Consider the following 18,016-nt stretch of genomic DNA (forward strand, 5'->3'; position numbering starts at 1 on the left):
AATAAAGACCAAAGAATGTAGACAATTTTAAACAAAGAATTTTAATTCCATATATGCAGGTATAATTTCTCCTGCTTGCCATATCAACAATTGATAACAAACAGTTGAAAATTTACTTTAAAGCTCATTATTTAAAGAATTTAATATCTCTACTTATCTGTCAATGTTTTATTATAATTTCCTTCTTAAAAATTATGTCATCACATCTAATCCCTTTTGTAACTGAAGCATAAGTAGCTGGTTATTTTTGAGTACAGATTCAGCTATCCAGTTTGAGAGAGGTTCCTCAATGACCACCTTGCTAGATGATTGGACACTGGGTAGCAGATTTATTTTGGAGTCATAGAAAATTATCTCCTAAGTCATAGAGGGGTTATGCTTTACCTTAGTGGAAGAAATATCCACAATGATGAAATCATGTATATTTTAAAACATCAAAACATGTTAAGCTCTTGATATATATTATTTTTCAATCTAATCAATATTTGTGTCAAACTTGGAAATGTTATCAGAGACATATGCCTGATCTCCCTGTAAAGTAGGTCTTTCAGAAAATACATCCTTTCATTTCACTATTCCCTTTCCCTGTCCTATTTTTTTCTTCATGATCTTCCCACTCAAGTAAGAGCTGATCCAAATGTAGCCATTAATCTTATCCTCCCTGTGCTAGCAAGGGCTTAGTATCCAGAGCCTGTTTCCATGGATACTTGAGTTTTGAGACTACAGAGCGAGGGTGTCCCAAACTCTGGAACACAAAGAATCTCACCGTAAATATGTCTGACCCTTAGAAGCCTGAGAAGAAAAACTTCTTTTATCTACAGTCTTCACATTTTCTTTTACCAACACCAAATTCTTATTATCAGCCTGTGATTTTTCTTTACTATTATTTATAAAAACATTAAAATAGATTTTTTTGAGTTAATCTCAATCTGACCAGAGTCAACATAACGCTTTTCTTTGTAATTTCTGTACAGTCACAGACAAAAAAAGTAAAAAAGGAGGAATAAGACTGCTCTCATTGCTGGCTGAAAATGTATGCAGGTCCTCCCATGTTCCTTTGCAGAGCTGACAGGCAATGGGTGTGGAAAGTTGCACACACTGTCAGACTTGGCTGATATCCTGGTTATTTTGGTAAATTGCTTTCTTTTGCCACTTTTTGTTTTTCATTATAAAGGTTGACTCCTTGGGGGAAAAAGGGGGTTATGTTTGGAAAGAAAGTGATATAAAAACAAAAAGATACTAATAAAGATCTTTTAAAAGTATACATTGACTCTTTTCCTACTTTTGGAGAAAAACTCCTCTTCTAGACTATCTAAAGAGTGCATAATTCTCCTGTGAGAATTATTACATTTATACATTTTCTAAGATTGTTTTTTTTTTATTTCTCAACTGATTTGTGTTTGCCATTGATTTACAGGCTCTTCAAACTAGAAGGATCATGGGATCATAGGCTTAGACCTGGAGGGGAAATTAGAAGTCACCGTAAACATTGAGACTAGAGAAACTGACTTGCCTAGTGTCACAGATATAGCAAATGTCTGACATGGGATTCAAACTCATGTTTCCATGACTATAAACTCAATACTATATTTTCTGTGCAATACAGACTCTCTTCTTACAGTTTATCTATATCTGAGAAAAAAATCCTTACTTACTTCTAAACATAACCTCCCCTACTTCAGGTATGAATACTCAAGATTCCAGTAGGAGTAAGACATATGGATCCCTTCCCCTCAGTCATAGCAGACCCCATGGTACTGGATTCTCACCTCTGGCTTAATTTTGACTTCTCACATCCCACACCACCCTCTTCCTGAAGTAAGTCAGATTTTTTTTTTGAGCTAGAACATCCATTTATTTAATAGCAATAATAATTTAAAATTATAACAATTATTTCCATTGTTAAGCATCAAAGGGCAAGATAACAAAGACAGACAAGGATGATGAGGAGAGGATAGCTGAAGGGGAAGTGGATAGTTCACATGTTGGATGGCAATGAAACTGCCACACTCCACCGGCCTTCCCACCTGGGAGCTTTATCTATGTTCCCTCTGAAGGGGTTATAAAGGTTAGGGGGACTATTGGGGAGAAAGGGAAAATGAAAAGTATCTCAAATCTATAACTATAAAGATGGCCTAGTCACATCTATCTTTCATTTCAAACAACTGGTACCTGCTAGAATCCTGTTCCCTTCCCCTCCCCCCACTCTCTCTCCTGGGTTCATTGTGAGGTGGGGTAAGACTACAAGCAGATAGGCAATGGATACGGTAGGGTAGGGAGCAAAGGGGAAAGTGGGAAGATCAGGGGTTGGTTGAACTGGCTGGTGGTGGGATTCATGAGTTGTGTTTTGAGTTTTCATTACTTGGTGAACTAGAGAAAGAGAGATTAATTCCTGTCAGTCCTGAGGGATTTGTGGAAGTAGCATTCTGTCCACTTAAGCTTATCTGACACACTTGGCAGGTGTCATGCTGTTCCAGCCAGGGAACTATGCAGCCATCATGGAATAAGTGATTGCAAGGTAACTGCCAGACATTCTCACCCAGCATATAGTCATCTTTGCATACAGGACATTCTAAATCTGACCCTATGTGTTCCTCTGTGACTTGTATACTGGGAAGGGCTTGTATTTTCTCTTTGTCTGCTGGTGGGGACTGGTGTTTTCAAACTGATTAAGATGCTGTGTAGTGATCGATAACATCCAGGTCATTAGCACTCCATGCATAGTCCATTGGATTTGAATGCAGAACACCCCAAAAGCCCAATCCCAGGTTTGGTATTGTTGCAGGTGCAGTAATTCCATTGACCAATTGCTGAATAATCCTCAAAAGGCTCTCTGTTCTGATCCAAGTGGACTGTAGCAGAGTTGGAACTATTTTTAGGATTTCTGGTCTCTTCCAGAAGCTCTTCAATAAAACCTGACCCACACCTTGGGCAGATATAATCTGGCAGTCATGGGGAGATTTTGACTGAACAGCAGTGGCTAAAGTACTGTCCACTGTAGCTGAAGCCTCCGCCATTTCCCCAAGTCAGATCTTAACTATAGCCCTCTCACTAGTTTCATTTCTCATAATAGTCATTGTTCAGACATCATCTCTCCTTCTTTATCAGTTGCACTGATGTGACTTTGGCAAAGGACTTTTGTTTTATCAACCACACATTTGATTTTATCCTAGGGACCACATGGCCTTTATAAGTTCACTGAAGCTGAACCATTTAAATGTGTATTATGTCCACTAATTAGAATATCTTGAGCAATGGGAACATCTAGACATCTAGTTTTTAACTCATGAAGCACTTTAAAAATTCTTTACAGTTCCATTGCCTTCTGTCTACAAAATCCATGACAAGGTGTAGTCAAGTCTGCCATTAATAATCTTAGTTTAAAGGGAATTCAGTCTTAGGGTTGGGGAACAAACATTGAGAGCAAGTTATTCCAGATATTGAGCCACGTCCACCTGTCTGAGATTTCCATCACTGTCCACAGTTCTGCTCTTTGGAGCCTAGAAAAATATATCACAGCTCTTTTCTACATAATGATCTTTCAGGTACAGGAAATCAATTATCAGGATTCTCTAAGTTTTCTTTTCTCTAGGTTAAACAACACCAGATTCTTCCAAAAATCTGCCAGTGGATGTGATTTCAATTCACCACATTCTGATCTCAATCCTATATGTAAGGTTGTCAATGTCCTTCTTTAGAATAAGCACCTAGAATTAAACTCAGCATTCCAAATTGCAGTCTGACCAACAAGGAGTACAGGAGCTAGCTACATTCTTCCTTGTTCACATTATGCTTTTATCTTAATGCAGTTTGAAAGTTTTTTTTCCACTTCCACATTTCACTATTGATAAATACTAAGCTATAGTTCATTAAGATGGCCAAGTCCTTCCTTACCACATGTACTTTTGTCTAACTACATCTCCCCAATTTTATATGTGCATAATTGGTTTCTGAACTCAAGGATAGGATTTGACATTTATCCCATTAAGTTTCTCCATAATTAGATTTGGTTCATAATTTTCAGCCATGGAGATGTTTTAGAGATTCTGATTCTGTCATTTAGTACATGAGCTTCATGTCATTTATAAATTTCATAAACATACTACTTATGCCTGCAAGCAAGTTGCTGATAAAAATTCTGACCAGAAAAGACAACCTCTAAGAAATAGTCTATCAGATGGAAATGAATTCATTATTTCTGAGTTTAGTCTTTTCAAACACTTCCTAAGGTATCTAACTATACAAGTAATACTCCAGTCCATATCAATCCATCTTGTCCATGAAGATACCAGAGAGACTTTATATATCCTTTATTAACACCCAGATATACTATTATAGCATTCATGACCTATCAGTTTAATAATATTTTTTCTTAAAAAAAAAGAAAATGAGATGAATCTTCATAATCTGTTTCTTTAATCATTAATTCCATAAATTGGGAAAATAAGAGTTTTCTCTAGCAGTAATAAAGAGAAGATTCTTTAGGGAGTTAATCAGTAATTAAATTCTTATCTAGGAGTCAGAAGAAGAGATTACCTAATTACTCTCTTTGAGAAAAAGATTTAAAATATTTATTTGGGGAGAGGTATGTAGTATTTAGAAAGCCAAAGGAAGGGGGGCAGCTAGGTGGTGCAGTAGATAGAGCTCTGGCCCTCAGGAGGACCTAAGTTCAAATTCAGTCTTAGATACCTAATAATTACCTAGCTATGTGAACTTAGGCATGCCATTTAATCCCCTTATTGCTTTGAAAGACAGAGAGAGAGAGAGATAGAGAGAGACAGAGAGAGAGAGAGAGAGAGAGAGAGAGAGAGAGAGAGAGAGAGAGAGAAAGGAACACTGGTTGGTTCACAATCTTGAGGTCATCTTTGACTCTATTTGTCAATAACTCTCCTTATCCCTTACTTCACATATCATCATTTATAAGTATTATTTCCAGTTCCTCAAAAAGTTTGTACCTGGCCTCTCCTTTTCACTTCCTCTGCAAAAAAAAAAGAAAGAAGAAAGAAAGAAAGAAAGAAAGAAAGAAAGAAAGAAAGAAAGAAAGAAAGAAAGAAAGAAAGAAAGAAAGAAAGAAAGAAAGAAAGAAAGAAAGAAAAGAAAGGAAACAACTTAGATCAAGACCTTGTAGTATGCTTCCAATTCTTTTTGCCTACAACCTACTCCTTCTTCAAAATGTGCAGGTAAACTGAATTACTTTCTATCCTGTTTTCATAACTCTGGTTTGTACTATTTCTAAGGCTTGGAGGCGATCCTGTCAATTCTATTTCTTAAAGTCCCTCTATTCCTTCAAGGCCTAGTTCAGAGAGCAAAAAGCCTTCTCTCCTGATCCCAACCCCACAGTTGAAAGTCATCCTTCAGATGCTTCTGATTTTTCAGTGTCCAGTCTAGTTTTCAATGTTCCCCCATCACATGCTACCTAGTACTTAAATAAGTTATTTACATAAGTTTCCTAAAGATAAGGCAAGGACTTAATTCCTGTTTCATTTCTGTATTCTCAGTATATAGGGTAATGTTTTGTTTAAACAAAACTGGTACTTGGTGGAGGCATATTAAACATTATTTTTTTAGTTTTCCTAAAATGTTAACAATAATATTTCTCTCAGAAGTCATTTCTAGACTTTTAAGAAAAGTATTTTAGAAAGGGAGGTTGGTATCTGGGGTACCACCTCACACCTGTCAGATAAACCAATATGACTAAAAAGGAAAATGAGCAATGTTGGAGGGGATATGGGAAAACCGGAGCACTAATATATTGTTGGTGACCTTGTAAACTAATTCAGCCTTTCTGGAGAGCAATTTGGAATCATGCCCAAAGGGCAATAAAAATGTACATACCCTTTGATCCAGCAATTCCACTACTGGGTCTCTGATCTCTGAAGAGATCAAGAAAAAAGGGTAAAAATCTCACATGTACAAAACTATTTATAGCAGCTCTTTTTGTAGTGGTAAAGAATGAAAAATTGAGGGAATGCCCACCAATAGGGAAATGGCTTAACAAACTGTGGTATATGTATGTGATGGAATGCTATTGTTCTGGAAGAAATCGTGAAGAATGTAATTTCAAAAAAACCTGGAAAGACTCGCATGAATTGATGCAGAGTGAAATAAGCAGAACCAGAAGAAAATTATACACAATAACAACATGGTTTGATGATCAGCTATGATGGACTTGGGTCATTTCAACAGTACAATAATTAAAAACAAATTTTAAAAGTCTTGCAATGGAAAATACCATCTATATCCAGAGAATAAACTGTAGAGTTTAAATGAAGATCAAAATTTATTATCTTCAATTATTATAAGTTGTCTTATGTATTGTCATTTTTTTCTCTCTGTTTTCTTCCATCTGTTTGGATTCTTCTCTTACAAATGATCAATAGGGATCTATGCTTAGCATGGTCATAAATGTAGAGTCTATATTAGAGTGTTTTCTGTCAGGGAGAGGAAGAAAGGAAGGGAAGGAGAGAGAAAAACATAAAACTCAAAATGTTGCAAATAAAAAAATGATTGGGAAAAACTAATGTTGCAATGTAGTTAGAAAAACAAAGAAAATATTAAAAATGAAAGAAAAGAAAGGTAAGTTGAAACTAAAAAAAATGGAATCAAAGAGATCTTTTTTTTAGGGAAATGGATTAAGGGTGGAGGACCAAGCAGTTATAAGAAAGAATAACTCTCTTCTTTATCTTTGCTTTTTCTATTTTTAAAGTAATTTTGTTATTGACTCATCTAAAGGTCAATCTCTTCTTTATTAGTTCACCTAAGGAAATTAAAAAATTAGCATTTCTTCTTTTTATGCCATAGCTAGGTATCTTAGTGGATAATGAACTGGATACACTATTAGGAAATTTCATCTTTCTAAGTTCAAATATGGCTTCAGAAACTAGCTGTGTGACCCTGAGCAAGCAATTTAACCTTGTTTGTCTCAGTTCCTACTCTGTGAAATGAACTGGAAAAGGAAATAGTTATATCAGGATAGGAAATAATTAACAGAGGAAAGACCCTAGAATTAAGAGGGATTTGGAAAGAGTTCTACAATATTTCAGCTGCAATATTTTTGCTAGAGAAAGAAATGACAAACAACTCTAGTATCTTTGCAAGTTGGTCAGACTGGAACAAAAGAACAACAACCAAAAATGTCCAATCTTTTCAGATAAGAAAGGATTCGTTATGAACAGAAGAGAAGAGGTTCCTTTGTTTAAGACCAGGAGCTAGTTGATTATCATTCATTAAGCTTTTTTTTAATATGAAAGTGAAAATCCATTATAAACCACTTGCTATTCCTTTTAAATACATAATAAAGTTATCATGTACTTTTTATCCTTTTTTTCTTCCCTCTCCCTCCTCCTGACCCTAGAGATGGCTACCTTTAAAAAAATCTGTGTATATACGTTTGTGTATATGCATAAAGCTCTTATATATACATATTTCTTTTTATCAGGAGAATGACTGAACAAGTTGTATTATATAATTATTATAAGTGATGAGTTTGATCATCTTAGAAAAAACACAAAATAGATGCACAAAATAATGAAGAGAGCAAAATGAGCAGAACTAAGAGAATAATATATATAGTAAAGACAATATACTTGTAAGAGTGACTTTGTGCGAGGAACTCATTAAGTTTTTACTAAGTAAGTGTTATGTGCCAATCAGTGTTAAGTCCTGGGATGGAGGTAGGGGTAAATAAAGCATAGTCCCTGCCCTCAAGGAGCTCACAGTTTAATGCAAGAGAAGAAAAACCAAATACATACACACAAAACAACTACATGCAGAATAAATAGGAAATAATTATCAGAGGAAAGTCCCTATAATTAAGTTGGAAAAACTTCCTTAGTAGAATTTTAGTTGGGACTTTAAGACAGGCAGGAACTAGAGAGGAAAGATAGCATTCCAGGTATCAGGGTCAGGCAAAGAAAAATCCTTGGAGGTAAGAGAAGAGATGGTTAGTCCAGCACTTTGGAAAAATCACTTTGGTGGTTGAGAGGGAAAGATTTGTGTCAGATCCATCAGCAGTTTACTGCTCTGGAGAGTCTGAGTTCAAATTAGGCCTTAGATAATTGATACTTAATAGCCATATGACCTTAGACAAGTCACTTAACCTCAATGGCCTTGCATCTAGAGCCATCTCCAGGTGTCCCGAGTCATATCTGGCCACTGGACACAAATGGTTCCAGAGGAAAAAGTAAAACTGGTGACTTAGCACAGTACCCCCACACTCAAATTCAATTCATGTGCTTGTCAGCATATCACCTCCCTGTTTTCTTTGACAACAAAGGACAAACCTCACCATCATCATCATCATCATTGCAAAAGTCAAGGTGTTGTGAAGTAATGAAGGTCTTTACCAGGGTGGAGGCAAAATTAGAGGAGAGAAAGGGGGTGTATTTGAGAGATATTGCAGAGGGAAAATTGACAGGTTGTGGCAAAAGGATGGGGAGAGCAGTTCAACTTTGGACATGTTGAGCTTAAAAGATAAAAGACTAGGGGTCAATAGAGAGGTTAGGGCAGAATAGACAGATCTAAGAATCATCAACACAGAAATGATGATTAAATCCATAGGAGCTGAAGAGATTATATAGAAGAGGAGAGCTCAGGACAGAGCTTTGTGGGCTAGCTAATGGGCAAGATTTAGATGAAGATCCAGCAAAGAAGACTGGAGCAAAGAAGCAAGAAGATTGGTGTCCCAAAAACCTAAAGAGAAGAGCCTGGCAAGGAAAAGAGGATGGTTATTGCCAAAGGTTACCCAGAAGTCAAGGAAAATGAAGCCTGAGAAAAGGCACCTGAATTTGTCAATAAGATAAATCACCACTTTGGAGAGAGAAGTTTAAACATAATGGTGAGATCAGAAACTAGATTGGAGAGGTTTAAGAGAGTAAGACATGCATAACCTATATCAAATGCTTACCTCTCAGAGATAGAAGAGAAGAGGAATGCAGAGAATTTAGAACTCAAAATTTCTTTTAAAAGTCTTAAAAATTGTTTTCACATGTAATTTGCAAAAATAAGTTATTAAAAAAAGAGAGGAAGAAAGGAAATAGAGATATTTTCTTCTTTAGGAGTTTTACCAGAATGAGCACAAAAGATATAGGATGACAGTTAATAGGGTTGGAAGGAAGCTGAGGAAGACATGGATTTGTTTGTAGGCAGTTGGGAGACAGCCAGAAGACAGGAAGAGATTGAAGATAAGTGAAAGAATAGGCAATACAGGGGGCAGGGGATATATTAGATTATATGAGATGGAATGGGATCATTTTTGCCCTAATATGAGAGCAAAAATTGGGAAGGAAAGATTTTGAGCTAGGTACTGAATTCTTTAAGAAAAGAAGATGAGTGCCCTGATGCCTTTTCTTTGTTCAATATGTGTATCAATGTTACCTGAAAGTCTGGGACAGAGTCATGTCAAAGGAGGGAAAGTATAATTCAGTTTGAACATATCTCTTCTCATCCTAGATATGGCTTGGAAACAGATTAATAGTTAAACCATATTGTTTTCTGCATGCTTGCATAAGTGTCCAAACACAGGATGCAAGATTAGTATTATTTTTCTATGAAAACAATGTTAAGTCAAACAGAAGGAAAATATTTTAGCCTTATCTATTTAAAATGGAAGCTTTAAAAATCTGGATAGCTAGGGGACTAAATTACTCAAGATGGAAGGCCTTAATTCCCAATAGAAATCATTAATTCTCAATTTTACATTCAGGGTATATACTAGGGAGTAACAAGAAGAGATCTGTAAAAAAACCAAATCTATCTTAGGCACTCAAAAAAAAGTATAAAACATGTAAGGAGGTAAGCCAAGATGTCTAAGAATAAAGTTGCTATTGGCATAAAACAATGAACAAAGAAGATAGGGATTTATGTACACAAAATAATCCTTGTTTTGGGGGCAGATTCATAAATGAGAAACTTAAATTTGTTTACTCTGCTTGTATTTGACTGAAATATTTGTCTGAGGAACTGGAAAAGGAAAATTCTATGTGCTTGAATGAGCTGGTATTTTTCAATAGTGCAGGATGTGCCAATAATAATTCTGACCAAAACATATGATTTACATGCTAATAATATCTGATATTTTAAAATATTTAAATGATACATTGAAAAAAAGCTATTCTCAGATGGATTCCCTGTTTATAAAGAAGATTTAATTTTCTAGATAACTTCCCTCAAATAGAATATTAAAGTTGTAAAATATCATATATTCAGGAGTATGCTAAATACAGTTCTAATTAACTTAGAAGATTGTTAAATTTTCAGTGTTAGCATTTATACCTCAATAATTGACAATCTTCATAAAATAGAGCTTGATGTATTATTTTGTTGCTTGTCTAAAGAAAGTGTTAATATGGGGCGGCTAGGTGGCGTAGTGGATAAAGCACCGGCCTTGGAGTCAGGAGTACCTGGGTTCAAATCCGTTCTCAGACACTTAATAATTATCTAGCTGTGTGGCCTTGGGCAAGCCACTTAACCCCATTTGCCTTGCAAAAAAAAAAAACCCTAAAAAAAGTGTTAATAATGCAGATTAAACTTAGATCTATGCTCTGCGTTTAAACAGACACAAAGAAGTATGTATACATGTATGTGTGTTTCCAGATATATTATTGTTTCAATAGTTTCAGTCATGTCTGACTATAACATCATTTGGTGTTTTCACGGCAAAGATTCTTGAATGGCTTGCCATTTCCTTCTCCAGCTCATTTAACTGATAGAAAACCAGGGTTAAACATGGTTAAATATCTTGCCCAGCATCACAAATCTAGTTAAGTGTCTGAGGTTGGACTCTAATCCTGATACTCTAACCACTGTAGCAGCTAGCTGCCCTAAACTAGCTTATTAATAATGTTTGTCCTTCATTTCCAAAGACCATGTCATCAGGGAGGTGATGTCATCACAACCACATGAACAGGAGTTGAGTGGGGGTAGGGGAGTTGTGCTGTCACCAGCCTCACTTTCTCCTCCAGAGCCTCTTCTGGATCCAGTGGCCAGATACGAATCAGGATGACTGCACACGGCCCTGGATGTGAGGCAATCAGAGTTAAGTGACTTGTCCAAGGTCACACAGTTTAGAGTCTAAGGCTGGATTCAAACTCCCATCCTCCAGTTTTCTATTCATGATGCCACCTAGCTGCCCCTACCAGTTTGCTAACTTTTTGTCAGTACATCCCTGTATTACTCTAAGAACACTGATGATGATGGCAGTGGTGGTGACAATGGCATTTATATAGTGTTTGAGGGTTTGCAAAGTGCTTTATATACATTATCTCATTTGATGCTCACAATACCCTTGTTTTTGTTTGATGATGCAAGGAAAGTTGTACAATTATTTTTTTTTTGAGTATAAGGAAGATCTGAGGTTAACTATTTGGTCCCAAATCACAAATGCAATTGATTCTCTTGATTCTCTTTACTTCTCATTATTTTAATCTATAGAGGCAGTGTGACAAACTACGAAGACCTACATTCAAATCTAGCCTCTGATCACAAGCTGACTAGGTGATCTTGACTACTTTTCTTCTCAGTTTCTTAGGTTCTCTAAGATTATGTCCCAGAAAATGTGCTACTTTATCAATGAATTGATAGAAGTCTCTTCACTCAGTAGTTCACTGAATTGAAAATCATTCTTTAATGATCAGTATACAATTATGAGATATATACATATCCACACAAACTATCATTATCTTTTTATCTCTCCATCTGTCTATCACACTTCACTATAGCAGCACTGAACAAACTAGGGTGCTAAATCTCCCACAAGCAATGAAAAGGAAGATCTTAAGGAGTGAGAACATGGATTATTAACAAAGTTTCTTTCAACAGTCTGTGTAAAATCTATCTTCTCTTCCAAACCCCTATGTCCTAAATGATATGTGTCCCAAGTCTGTTTAAAATAACCAAAATTGAAATTATTCACTTGTACCTTGTAAAGAAGAGTTAAACACACTTCCAAAATAAATAAGATATATCATTATTGTAAAATTGTTCAGGTTATAATCAAAGTTTAAGAATTCAATACTTTTTTAAAACATCAACTTCTTATAGATTTTATATTTAAAATAAATGCAATTACTGAACACATCTAAGTTTCTACTTCCAAGGAAAATGAAAAAATATATAAAAGTCATCTTTCAGAAAATGTATGACTTAATTATTTTTCTTTCTCTTTTTAAACAAACTTTAAAAAATTACTTCTACTTCTTCACTTTTCATTTATCAACTTTTTGGCAATCTAGCTTCAAATTTTATTAATCAACTAGTCTCTTTTTGTATTTTCTTTATTTAAAAATGTATTATTACCTATGTCTTCTTGTATCCTCTATTGAGCTCTAAGCTCTTTGTAAGTAGGAATTATTTTCATTTAATGTATATTTGTCCAAGGGCCTGGAACATTACAGGTCGTTCATAACTGTTTGACTGAATGTAATAAGATTGACTTTTGATTTCAATTATAAATGGCAAAGTGATTTATTTTTTAACCTATTACTTAGAAATTGTTTTGAAAAGACATGTAAACTTTATGGCTATTTATAGTTGATTTACCTTGGGAAGTTCCAGATGATGAACATTTTTAAAAGAATTGAAGTCTATCTCTATAACTGAACTGTTAATATTCAATTCAGCCTATGGAAGAAAAAAAGAATTAAACAATTCAACAAAAAAGATCCATTCTAATCAAAACAATTTAATAGAATGATATTCAATTTAATAGTTGATGAAATCACAAATATTATATGATCTTCCAAATTGAGTTGCAATCATTTTATAAAATAAATTATCTCCTAAAGTTGCCTAGAATTTCTATGATGAAACTGTATAAAAAGTCTTTAAGACACAGTTTCTTAAAATCTATAAACTCTTTTCTTAACTTTGAGAAACATAACTCAATGTAATCAGGGTTTCTTTTTAATCACATATATGTATATACACATACAAACCCATACATACTATACAATTAAAAACTATTCTGAGATGAATTCAACACATACAAAGTTAAAAATCCCTGCTTTAAAAATCTCAGATTTACTAAAATAAAAAAGCAAGACTTGACTCAGTATCCATCAGTTGCTCTTTCATTCTTTCCTCCTCTAAATGAAATCAGTCACCATTTAAAATTGTTAATTTGAAAACTGTAGACATGTTCTATTACTTTCTATAGTAATAATAATAATAATAATGATTCCTGTTAATAGTTTTTTCCACACTAACATCAGTCAGCTGTTATGAATAGCAATATCATCTTTTCTCCCACACAATATTAACTGTAAGAGTAACAAAGATGGCAGCAGACATGGAATGACGGTGTTGAGAGAAGCCGAAGAGTAAAATATGTCTTTTCATTTGAACATCTATTTTATTGAATAAGTGGCACTTTGGAGAGGATTCTAAGGTAGTGCAAAACAAAGAGCAGGTTTGTGCTTCATTCTGTACTGAGAGGATAACATTATAAATCAATAAAGCCTTAGGTAAACAATGGCGTTGCCTCCTTCAGAGAATATGCAGCACTTTCCTTGTGTCTCTTAATTCTTAAAGTTAGTGTTTGTATCTACATATCTATATTAAATTTAGAAATAATTTTGTATCTATTAGCTAGAAATATTTTTGATTTATAGTATGGTTATAGGTATTTCTGCAAACGTATAATTGTTAGACTTTGTCATAATTAAATTTTATCTATCTATCTATCTATCTATCTATCTATCTATATGTTTCATATCTCCTTCATAGACCATTAGCATTAAGAGGGCAAAAATACATCCCCTCCAGTGCCTAGAACATTTTTTTCCTATTCTTAAGAAACATTATCATAATCAAATAGAAATAAACTGAGCATTATGAATGGCAAATATTTTCCCAATAGTTCAGCCTGGTAAGACAAATACACAGCTTTTTTGTTCATTTTAATAATAGCACAACCAAAATTTGTGTATTGTTTTAGAAAATTTTGGTGTACAAATTATATAGGTGGTTCGTAAATTAAACAAGACAAGCAATTTGATATCATTTTGTGACAGTAACCATGTGTACATTTATATATATGTGTTTCTACTACCACAATAGTGACTTTAAGCAAACAAAACTGAATTTAGCTGATTTTTCCAACTTAACTGTTCTCTGTTAACTGCTAGATTTTTTTTACCACACATGTGTTTTGTTGCTTTTTTTAATGTTTTAATTCTGTATAATTTAAGAAAGGCAATTACTTCAAAGAACTATGCAAGATTTACAGTTCTTAAAGAGCACACTTCAATGTAAGACAACCAAAGAAAACAATTTTATCTAAATGTGGAAAAACTGACTGTCAAAGGTGCATTTAGTATGATTAAAAATAGTTTCATGATGAATTAACCATAAGAATGACTAATATTTATATAATGCAAAACGATTTCCAGTTATTAACTCCACAATTCTCCAGTAAAGTAGGTAGTATTATTATCCCATTTTATAGATGAGAAAATTGAGGCAGAGTAACCTCTGTGACTTGCCTGGTCAAACAACTTGTAAGAATATGAGCTCAGATGTAAACTCAGGTCTTGCTTACTCCAGAACCCAATGTTCTATCTACCATACCATCTAGGTGCCATATGCATTAAAAAAACATGTGACAAATGATGGGAGATTTGATGCTAAATCATATAAAACAAGTGACTGAAACAAAAAGAGGTCATATTGCATATTAAAAGATTTAAAAATATTCAAGAAATTAAGGTACCATATCAATTAACTTATTTTACTTTGTCCTTATTAATTTAAGTTGCACCTTTCAGAAAGTATAATAAAGTCCTTTCACAAAGAAATAAAATATGTAACTAAGATACCTCTTGATTCTGAAGAACCTCTACATTAGAAGGTAAACCTTCCAGTCCTTTACCAGGACAGACAGCCATTTGATTCACTGCATCTTTATTTCTAGAAGACAAAGAATAATATATTTAGTTCAATTTAAAGTGTATCTTTATCTATAGTAATGTATGGCAGCCAGGTTCTCAAATCTAAATTTGTGATATTTGGCTTTTTTATATATATATACACATTTTGTTTTTTATCCATGTTTTGAACACAGTAGATACATGATTATTTTTTTATAGAATAAATAAAAGATTCCTAACAAAGTATTTGGGAAACTAATAGAAAAATATGGCTTACCTGATAAAAATTATCTTTACTTTTGATGGGGCACATTTAATTATTGATGAGGCATTCTGATGACTTCTTCCATATAAAATTTGCCCATTTATCTGTATAAAACACATACTCATCTTTAAATTTAGATTTCTTTAATTCATAAAACATTTAATTCATAAATCAAGTGTAACGTGTGTGTGTATATATATATGTATGTATTTAACCATCAGTTTCTGAGAATAGAAATAAACATCATCTCTTTCTCTCCTTCCTTCTGTATTTCTAATTTTGTCTGCCTCTGTGTCTCTCTGTCTCTCTTCTTCCACCCCATACACAACACACAGACACACAAAGACACACACACACACACACACACACACACACACACACACACACACAGACACCCATACAGTTTAATGACCATGCAGTGTCTAAGATTAGTCACCATGTGCTCTAGTAGTCTAAGGCATCTGTCAGGCAAGCAGGAAGTCACTGGTGCTTGCCGTCTTCTATTAGCTTCAGTCACTTGCTATCTGGCTCTCTCATCAATTAACAGGATACTCAAATTATTCAGAGGATCTTCCTGCTGTGACTGCTGCCAGTTTCCCAGTACCTAACAGGAATCTCAGTGGTCAGAGTCCCAAATGAGTCACTGTTTGATTTGTGGGTAATATAAATTCTAGGATGTGCTTATATTTTATTCTATATATTATAATGTTTCATTTTTACAAAGCACCTTCCTCACTACTTGTCTTGTTAGATATGCAATATAGGTTTTATAATTCCCATTTTATAGATTAGCAATTAAAGAAGGAGTCAAAGACAGTCAAAAAGAAGTCAAAGCTTAACCATAATCATTTAGGTTAGGGCAATCTGACCTTCAATCAATCTTTTTTTTAAAAAAAAAATAATAGAAATGAAAATTGGTGATTCTTTCACGATTTTTTTTTTCCTTCAGAGACACTGAGTAGTGTACCACAAGAAATTTACCTCTAGAAGTTCATCTCCAATCTGCAGTCGACCATCTTTCCCAGCTGCACCATTTGGGTCAATTCCAACTATAAAGACACTCATTCTTGATCGATCTTTATTTCCAGCAAGACTCAGGCCCAAACCAGTTCGGCCTTTTTCCAGTTCAATCATAAAGAGTTCACCTGCTAGGGTTCCATAACGCTGAAGGATAGTTTCTATACAAAATGGAAAGTGTACAGGTTTCAGGAGCTAATTATAACTAAGAATTTTGATCATTATTACTTAGTTTTAATCTTCAAATGTCACTATTTTGTAAGTATTATATACTTTATATTTTTTGTTCTTTCTTATGACTTTTTTTGAAACTACTTTTAATTTAAACAATGATTTTTCATAACAATTTTGGCAATTAAAGAGTCTCTCTCTTTTGCTTTTTGGAATGGTTAATTTTCTTAGAAGATAACCTTTTCTTTCTGAGCAAAATTATTTGGATATAATTTTAATCAAAATCTTCTCTATGCAGATGAGTAAATGACCTGGAGGGAAGTTTACCCTTATGGAAAACTGCTTGGGTCCCAGTATATTTGTTTAAGAAAAGCAGAATAAATATTCTTGAGTCTGTAATCTTGAAAACAAGACTATAAATAGTCTTGGAATTCCCTTTTATTTTACATAGCAATAAATAAAGTAAAAGTGAAACTTGTGAATGTCTCACATTTACAAAATAAAGAATTTAGCTTTCAGGTCCAGTTTACTTCTTGCTCACTAGATCTTTTATCTCTATTTTGTGATTAGACTATCTACTAATTATACATGCATACCCACTATAATTAATTACAATTTTATCATCAAAAACACCCCATTTATTCTTACATTAATGGAAGTATTTTTGTAGTAAACAATATAAATGAGAAAGTCTGTTTAAAGATTTTAAAAAAAGAAAGAAAAACATAATTTGTTGTCTTAGAAATGTGTATTGTATTCAAGCAAAGTCATGAGTAATTTTTTTTCAGATTATTCAGTTTAGAGAAATTAAACAGTCATTCACCTGAACCCAGTGTTGACTGATCTATCTGTATTTTAAAATACTCCCTTCTAAACACCATCCCATCAGAACAACTCACTCCAGCTATAGCCAAACTCATCTTCTTTGTCTCCATCTTCTGAGACTTTGCTGGAACACGACTCTTCAGTATCACTGCTCATTCCAGAAAATGTTGAAGGAGGGGGCAGAGACAAGCTGGGGAATGAAGTCTTTTCGGGCTCTGATTCCAACTGACTGGATGCCTGTGGAGAACAAGAAGAATGCAGTAAATATGTTTAGTCTTAGGACTGGAAAACTTTGTAGATTAAAAAAAGGAAGAAACAACAGCTATGACTTTAATGTTTCAAACACATAGGAGTAAGAATGTGGAATGAAAGATTAGATGGCAGTTAAAATCTAAATGTACTTTACACAACAAATATTCAAAGCCCAATTTAATAAACTGTTATGTGTTATTTTTAAGTCAAGAATCATTCGATTTGAAATTTGAAATGATTATCATAAGAAATTAGCACAAACTTCCTCTTAAAAAAAATCCCTCATTCAAATTTTTCATAAATATGCAGATGGAGTAGGTGAGGCTTGAGGGGTTTGGCAGGCTCTCCCATGAAATTAAAAGAAGTTTAACAAACATCCTACTCTGAAATAGAAGCTCAACTGAAATGTATACAAAATATACACCTTAGGCTTTTATTGAATTTTTGCATGCATTTTTCATATACTCCTCTTGTAAAAGAAATGAGCTTTGAACTCTGGTTTCTTAACTCTAGAAATGAGAAACCATATATGTATGTATGTGTGTGTGTGTATAGTTATAGTTATCCAATAGAAAAATAAACATTAAACCACTATTAAAGTCAGGAAAAGTGAGCCCACAAG

The 18,016-nt window shown here is 34.0% G+C and overlaps 1 protein-coding gene, 1 long non-coding RNA gene and 1 pseudogene across 11 annotated transcripts in view; 1 reads left to right on the top strand and 2 right to left on the bottom strand.

Moving 5' to 3' along the window:
* The window catches only part of LOC141495787 (uncharacterized), a 235,569-nt gene that overhangs the window by 164,652 nt on the left and 52,901 nt on the right, over positions 1 to 18,016 (top strand). The gene's annotated exons all lie outside the window — the stretch shown is intronic.
* Positions 1 to 18,016, bottom strand: part of MPDZ (multiple PDZ domain crumbs cell polarity complex component) — a 301,840-nt gene that overhangs the window by 34,055 nt on the left and 249,769 nt on the right. For all 9 annotated transcript variants that reach the window (XM_074197510.1, XM_074197518.1, XM_074197517.1 and 6 more), the window contains 5 exons: positions 17,217 to 17,379; positions 16,111 to 16,307; positions 15,142 to 15,233; positions 14,814 to 14,904; positions 12,538 to 12,618 (listed from right to left, as the gene is read on the bottom strand). In XM_074197510.1, the coding sequence (XP_074053611.1) occupies positions 12,538 to 12,618; positions 14,814 to 14,904; positions 15,142 to 15,233; positions 16,111 to 16,307; positions 17,217 to 17,379 (624 nt within the window). The remainder of the gene's footprint in view (positions 1 to 12,537; positions 12,619 to 14,813; positions 14,905 to 15,141; positions 15,234 to 16,110; positions 16,308 to 17,216; positions 17,380 to 18,016) is intronic.
* On the bottom strand, positions 11 to 12,528 carry LOC141495786 (E3 ubiquitin-protein ligase RNF126 pseudogene; annotated as a pseudogene).

The sequence above is a fragment of the Macrotis lagotis genome, chromosome 8, assembly GCF_037893015.1.
Source record: "Macrotis lagotis isolate mMagLag1 chromosome 8, bilby.v1.9.chrom.fasta, whole genome shotgun sequence".
NCBI classification, from domain to species: Eukaryota; Metazoa; Chordata; class Mammalia; order Peramelemorphia; family Peramelidae; genus Macrotis; species Macrotis lagotis.